The 7,579-nt window shown below is 47.6% G+C and overlaps 2 protein-coding genes across 2 annotated transcripts; one reads left to right on the forward strand and one right to left on the reverse strand.

Annotated features, from left to right (window-relative positions):
- Positions 1–6: 6 nt before the first annotated feature.
- RPAIN (RPA interacting protein) lies at positions 7–3,273 on the forward strand. Its single transcript, XM_017743077.1, has 6 exons — positions 7–40; positions 594–657; positions 1,157–1,271; positions 1,504–1,567; positions 1,672–1,806; positions 3,054–3,273. Exons 1-6 carry the CDS (start codon positions 32–34, stop codon positions 3,081–3,083), a joined length of 417 nt encoding a protein of 138 aa, XP_017598566.1. The 5' UTR covers positions 7–31; the 3' UTR covers positions 3,084–3,273.
- A 293-nt stretch (positions 3,274–3,566) lies between these two features.
- Positions 3,567–7,142, reverse strand: C1QBP (complement C1q binding protein; the record flags this gene model as incomplete). The annotated part of the gene is made up of 5 exons (XM_017742969.1): positions 3,567–3,991; positions 5,037–5,159; positions 5,807–5,902; positions 6,507–6,594; positions 6,979–7,142. Coding segments are annotated over 5 exons (621 nt in total), but the record flags the coding sequence as incomplete, so codon positions are not given.
- Positions 7,143–7,579: the final 437 nt, after the last annotated feature.

Below are 7,579 nucleotides of genomic sequence, written 5' to 3' on the forward strand. Positions count from 1 at the left end.
TAGGCTGCCCGGCCTCCGCGGAGAGGAGCCCATGGAGCAGGTCAGTGCTGGGTCCCCAGCATCAACGCCACGTGTGTGATACAGGGGTATCAAATGCAGCTCCCTGCGGGTCTGACTTCAGCCTCTCGCTGGAGCTGACAAAGCTCAAGAGCTGCAGGGTGCCCCAGTTGTACAGCTCAGGCAGGGTGTTGAGCTGTGAAAGTGCCTTTGGGCCTATGAGTGGGTAACTTCCTTATTTCCTCCACAATCAGCCTGTGGATCACAGCAAAGGGTTGGTTTGCTCATCTGTGCTTTTTATAGCTGTCTGTCACTTCCCTCTCCTGAGAATGGGAATGAAACCTGAATGCCTTGGAATGAAACCTGAATGCCTTAAAAAGCAAATTTTTGGACAAGCTGTGCTTGGATCCATTCTGGCTGGCTTTACACGTGTGATTACAGTACAGCTTGCTTCCTACAGTGCATGGGTTTGCAAATACAGGGATTTACTAGACAGGAGAATAACAGTGAATTTATGTTGCTGTGACAGCTCAGTCAGGTGCTGGAAGTGAGAAAGTGGCTGGAATGGGAGGATCACTGACTGATTCACCTTTTAGATGCTGGAGGACCCTGATGAGCTGGCAGTGCTGGAAGAGATCCAGCAAGAACTGATCTTGCAAGGTAAGACCTCATTTTTCTGACTCTTATTTGATATGTAATATTTCTGACTTCCTAGTAATGCAGAATAGCTGAGGCTGCACTCCTTGCTTCTAGCAAACCACGTGATATAGGGGAAGAGCCTCCTTAGAAGTCTTGGTGTTGAGGCTTTGAGGTATTGAAACCTCTTCTCACAGTTTTAAGAGTTCAAGGGGCATTTTAAGGTCTCTGAGAGAGGCCAGAGAAACAGGACTGAGATGTCTGTGAGCTCTAGGAACCTTTATAAATCAATCCAGAATGTTTCTAAAGTGCTGATAGGAAAGTAGAAAGACCCATATGAGACCAGCTGAGCCATAGGAAAAACTGGATTGGCAGGAATGATTTCACCAAGTGTAGAAATCTAACTCAAAGGAATTAAAGTTCTTAGAAACTTGTATCCAGCCCAGCCTGCATCTGCCCAGCAGCTTTGCCTGTGCTGCCCAGGCACTCCCTGAGGGAGTTTTGCTGTGCTGTGTTGTTGCAGAGCAGTCGGTTATCGAGGAGTACGAGCGGAGCCTGCGCTTCGATGAGGAATGTCTCAATGCCATGCTGGACGGCCTGGATGCCACTGACAGGGTCATCTGCCCAGTATGTAGGAAGTAAGAAAGCCCTTGGCATTGGAATCAGATTCCCCACTCCCCTGCAGCAGTTTGGGCTTAGAAATGGGCGGAGAGAGGCTGCTATTCATTTCAACAAAATAAAAGCGCCTGAACAATGATCTAAATCTAATGGGGGGAGGTGTTTGGGTTTTCCTGGTTTGGGTTGGTTTTTTTTTTGCTAAAATCTACCGTTGTTCTGGGTGTCATGATGCTCATTGTTTGCTCTTGCCAGGAATAACCTGACTGTGAAGGCTCACTTGGTTTGTTGCCAGTGTGGATTGTACATCAGCACACAGGTAAGCTGCACTGTGGCACGTTGTGCGTGGGACCTCTGCTGCTGCAGAGGCAGCTGTAAGCTACAGACAGGAACTTTAGCTGACTTTTAATCAATTATTCCCAGGATATGACAGAAGGGAAGCTTCAGTCACTTCTGGAAAGCACCTTGACAGAGCACAGTCAGAGGTGCTTGCACAACCCTGAGTTCACTGTCACCACTGGCATGGAGGAGGAAGCCAGTCTGCTCATGAGCTGCCCGGTGAGTGTAAATGTCAGGTTCCTGGAAAGGATCCCTGCTTAGATCCATGTCTCAATTACATGGGCAGAAACCACAAGTCCATTGATCCCAGGGGTTTGTGTGACTGTCTTTTCAAAAAATTCCTTGGAAATGGCTTTACCTTTGACCACCAGTAACCACAAAAGAGAAGTTCCAAAGTACACACCTTTAACTGCTGGATTAGGGAATCTTTCAAGGACCTGTCAAATTTAGTGCCCTAACTTCAGCCAACAACTTCTATGGCAGCTGGTGAGGGGTCAGTAGCTCTGACCAAGGAAGCTGTGACCGGTCCGGAGAGATGGTCCCGAAAGGAATCGCCTTCCCGAGGCCCGGTGTCTTCCCTCAGCCGCTGGCTGGAGGGCCCGTGCAGAGGCTGTCAGCTCTTTAGTGATTGTCAGCTCGTGATTCCAGCTCAGCTCTGCAGGGCAGCCTCCAGGCCAGACCAGGGAGAGAGAGACGAGAGGCCCATGTAGCTGTTCTGCACGAGGGAGCTTTATTGGTCCAGCGAAGGGGAGGCCAGGGACGAGCATCTCTCTCTCTCGCAGGGGCAGGGGGCCAGCTTTATAGGGATACAGGGGGTGGGTGTCAGAGGGTAAAGGCCAATGGGTTACAAGGGATCTGCATAGGGTCTCCCAGAGATTCTGGGTCTGTCTTCTTCTCACCACAACTGAAAAGTGGCTGCCTTTCCAGGGGAGTCCTGCTGGGAGGTTAAGCACTCTCCTTATCTCAGCAGACCCCGCAAACTTCTAAGTCTTGTGTGCACCATCTGTTCAGATAAGTGGTTCTTGAAGAAACGTTTTAAAAATTACCTGTTCAAGTCTCCTCAAAAGCTTCATGCAGGCGTCTCAGAGAACACACAGCAGCCCTTTGGCTCAAGCTAGAGCTGGTACTTGCTTTGCTATGTAAAACCAGTGTGAGGACAGTGTTAAGGACAGAGCATTTCAAATAGAGCCATAGAATTGTTTAAGTTGGAAAATACCCCTAAGATCAAGTCCAATCATTCCCCCAGCACTGCCAAGGCCACGCTGACCCATGTCCCCAAGTGCCACATCTACATGTCTTTTAAATCCCTCCAGGGATGGTGACTCCAGCACTGCCCTGGGCAGCCTCTGCCAGTGCTCAACAAAACTCCTTTGTGAATTTTTTTCCCTAATCAAGAGTTTTTCCTGTTCAAATAGTTTTGAACTTTTAACATTAACACAGCTTCTCTGGTCAACTTTTTTGTGAAGGTCTGTGACTCCTGGACGATTCTTCTCTAAGTTGATTCAGCTGCTGCTTTACTTCTGAAAGACTTCAAGACTAAACTTCACCCAGAGCTGCTAGGACTCTTGTGTACGTACTTCTAACTGCTGTGTCAAAAAGACACTTCAAAAGGCAGTAATATTGCCTTGACCTGCACTTTTAATCACACAGGACATGTTTTGAAATAAATATATTTAGTTTATTTGGGCCTTGGTGTTGTCTTTAATGCTGCATCAATGATCTCACAACTCATGCTAGACTTCAGCTTTCTCTGTGAGCTTAAATAAACTTAAACCTTAAATAAACTAACTGAATAAGCTTAAATAAACTTAAATAAAGCCTTCAGGCAACAATTGGAGGCACCAGTTTAAGTAGAAGTGCTTCTGCCATCAGCAACCATCACTACCCCAAGGACTCTCTGAGCAGCTCTGGCACAAACACTGCCATCACTTTCATGGCAGCTCTGGTACAGCAGGAAGAAGAGAAAACACCCTTTTCAGTGATATGTTGAACAGTTTTTATTCTCCACATTCATTCTTAATTGTACAAAACCTCCCATGCAGGGCAAGGCAATTCTGGCTCGTAGCGTCAGAGAACTTGATTGGGGCTGCGCCATCACTACACATCCCAAATCCAAGTGAGAATCCTCATTCTCCCATTCTCCACCTTCCAAGTTACTTATTCCCTGTATCCACTGTGAAGATATATTTGGGTATTGCTGGATGAAGCAGCACTGTGGAATACCCACACTTGAAGCTAAGTTTCCTAGCCTGACCTACTGACATTTGACAAAGCTTTTAAGGTCTTCAAGGAATTTAATGTACTCCTGGTGCTCCAGGGCAGTGCTGAGCTCTATTAACTCATCAGCAAAGGTGTTGTCCACTCCTCGGTCAGCCAGGAAATCCATCAAGTGATCGTAGAGAGCCTGGAGCAAGGAACAGAAAACTTTCTTAGTGGAACACACCTGGATAAAATGGCCCCTGGCAACTGGCACTTCCTCACAGGAAAATCAGGCCCAGCTCCCACAGGCGGGCAGGTCTGACCTTGGGTGAAACATTGGAATGGAAAGGACCATGGAACAGGTCATAAAAACCCAAACCCAACACTACAAACGCGCTGCACCCTGGAGATGATCCCCAGACTGTGGGAGTCCCCAGGGCAAGTCTGTCAAGGATGACACAGGCCAAGCTCTGCCCATCCCCTCTACCCAGGGGTGAACTGTTAAACACTTTGGAAAGGTATCTGATGTACAGGTTTGTTTGAAAGGCTTAAATCTGTTACAGTCACAAACTTTGCTTTTTCCTTTTCATACACATTTTTAATTAATTCCCTGTCTTAGGACAGAGAGAGGAAAAAAAGAATAATCAGTGTAGCATGTTCTACAGCACACTGAGCAATTTTAACATGAATGCTTCTCAAGGGGATACACTCTAGGACTTACTCCTACATTCAGTTTTAAACATATGACAGCCTCAAACTAAAAACTGAAGCTTCTGAAAGCCTGGCATTGAAAATATAAGAGAAGAACACGGATTCTTGTGCCTATTTTTAGTGTTACAACTGTAACAGACCTGGAAAACCAGGACACAATGTATTTTATCAGCTACCACACTCAGATGCCTTTATCTACACATGGTATCTGATAAGCTACATTGTTAAACACACAGATCAAAAGATGGTTAACAAGTGTCAAAGCATCTCCAGAGTGCGCTCCCCGCTGGGAAATCAGCCTGCAAAACCTGGAAAGGAAGAAGTTCCACCTGTCTGTCCTGATTCCTGGTGATGCCACCAACACTGCACGACCCTGGGACCAGGAAACAGCCTCGGTCTGCAGCAGAACCACCAGCTCAGAGGCAGAGCAGGGGCAATTGCTGTCTCAGACATCCAGACAGGTCTAATTCCCAAGCCAGGAGCAGAGGGACATCCAGGTGAGGTGAGCTGAGCTGTCTGTGGCTTTTAGCAGCACCTACCCAGTCAAGGGAATCCGTGTTGAGGGTGTAGTTGGTGTCCTTCCAGTCAGCTTCTCCCGTGGGCTGGAAGCTGACCTCCCGAATTGTGAAAATATCACTTTCTTCCTCTCCTTCATGTCCAATCTGAGACAGGAAAACAGATGCAAGACATGCAGTTAGCTCCAATTAGTGGGCAGACTCAGCCAGCTCATCCCCAGGCTGGGAATACCTCAGGAAAAGCCCCGAGGCCAGACAAGCTGTGCCTCTCCCCTCTCAACACGTGCCTGTGAGGACAAGCACGGACATGCGCAGAACACAGGAAATCCTCTAGGGTTGTGCTGCCAGAAGGCACCTGATGTAAATCAGCAGCCTGAATTTTAAAAATATATAAAAAACCTCTTCTCTGTGTTTCTAAATATGTCTTCCCATGTCTGCCTCACTGTTGTCAGCCAGGAGTGGCTGTTAAACATCTCTTAACATTTACAGAATAAACCACAAATACTCAGTGTGAGCAAAAGCTCTCAATTTTATTTTCTCCCCTCCTTTTTTTAATCCCTACTTCTCTACTGTAATTCTATAAACAGCCCAATAAGCAGCTGATCAGAAATTCCAGGGCAGGATGTGAGGAATGCCATGGAACATTTCCTCCCCACTGTTCTTGCGAACATAAAGCCTTTTTTTTGTGATTAAGAAAAAGAAGGAAATAAGAGAAGACTGGATATTGTGCAGATTCAGAAAAGCAAGAGATTACAAAGAGCAGTTAAATCCAACAGGGGCACAGTGATACTCACCTCATCTTCAGGGTAATGGCAGTCAAGCACAAGGGTCTGTTTTGTATCATCTTTTATTACTTCCACAACAAAGTTTGGAGTTGATGTAAGTTCAGGCTAAATAAGAGAACAGTTGCATCAGCACTGGAATCTGAACAGCAGCCAAAGCAATCACAGCACAGCCCAGCAACACAGCCCATCCAGCACCTTCCTCTATCCCAGATTGCTCCAAGCCCCGTCCAACCTGGTCTTGGACACTTCCAGAGATGGGGCAGCCACAGCTGCTCCGGGTACCCTGTGCCAGGGACTCCCCACCCTCACAGGGAACAATCTCTCCCAGTATCCAATCCAGCCCCACTCCCTGTCAGTTAAAAGCCATCCCCCCTTAACCTGTCACTCCATTCCCTTGTCCAAAGTTTCCCTCTCCCAGTCTCCTGTAGCCCCTTTTGGTACTAGAAAGTGCTAGAAAGTCTCAGAATTCCTCTAATTTCTCCTCATAGACCCCTCCCACCCTGCTCTGCCTTTCTGCAGCAGAGAGGAAGGTCACACCCAGGGGACAGGCAGCCCTGGAAAAACTGCATTTTGTGACTTAATGCTCCCAAATATCAAGTAAAGGTGAGAAAAAGCCCCAACACTTGAGAGCAAGGCTCCAGCTTCCCTAAGGCAAGATTCCAACTTCCCTCTGTGTCACCAACATTAACGCACATCAAGGCTAAGTTACCTCCTGCTCATCAGGCTTCTGCTGTTCCTGCGTGTCTTCTTCAGCCGAGGGTGGAATGCTGTTATTGATGTTGAATGTTACCGTTATCCTGCAGAAGAAACAGAAACAATTCGTTTGAACACAGCCAAAAAATGCCCATCAAAATGCGTCTTTTAAGCCCTCATTCAGAATTCACAGTGTGAACAAAACCAGGTGCTGCAGTTAAAGACACACCTGAGAGAAGCTGCTCCCTCCAAGTTCTCTCACTTCTTCAATTTTTACTGAACTGTTATTTTTAAAGCAGGAAGACCATGTGAAACTTTGTAACACAACACACAGTAACAAACTGCAGTGAAAAAAGTGCCTTTGGCCCAAAGTGGTAAAATAAAGAGCCTCTGCCCCGTGTAGTTTGGGGCATGAGCACATGGAGAAGCCTGGTCACTGAGACCCACCCACCCTCGGGTGCTGGGGACCCTTCCCAGACCCCACTTACTTCTCCCCCGCGATCTTCCGCACCAGCTTGGCCTCCGTGCCATGGACGTCCAGCTCCCACCCCCCGGACACCTTGGGCAGGGACTTGTGCTTCTGGATCTTCTTCTCCTCCTTGATCTCATCTGTCAGGAACTGCGCAAAGGCTTTGTCTCCTGGCAAGGAAAGAAAACAGGGTTAGGGAAGGGGAGGGTGAGGGGAGGAATCAAGGAAAAGGGGAGGTAAGGAAAGGGGGGTAAGTTCAGGGAAAGGGGTGGGGGGAGGGAAAGGGGTGTTGGTGAAAGGAGGGTTGGAAAACAACAAAAGGATAGTTAGGGAAAGGGGGGTAAGAAAAGAGGAGAGTAAGAAAAGGTGAGGTAAGAAAACGGAGGGTTAAGGAAAGGGGGGGTGGGGTTAAAGGAAGGAGGGGTAGGAAAAGGTGGTTCGGGAAAACGGTGGTTTGAAAAAAAGGGGGTTAGGGAAAGGGGGTTTGGGGAAAAGGGAGTTGTGAAAAAGGGGGTAGAGAAGGCAGTGTAGAGGAAAAGGGGCTTAGGGGATGACGGAATTTAGGGAAATAGGTGGTATAAGGAAAACGGGGATTAGGGAAAGGTGGAGTTGTCTTAGGG

This window comes from Corvus brachyrhynchos, unplaced genomic scaffold (assembly GCF_000691975.1).
Source record: "Corvus brachyrhynchos isolate BGI_N302 unplaced genomic scaffold, ASM69197v1 scaffold99, whole genome shotgun sequence".
NCBI classification, from domain to species: domain Eukaryota; kingdom Metazoa; phylum Chordata; class Aves; order Passeriformes; family Corvidae; genus Corvus; species Corvus brachyrhynchos.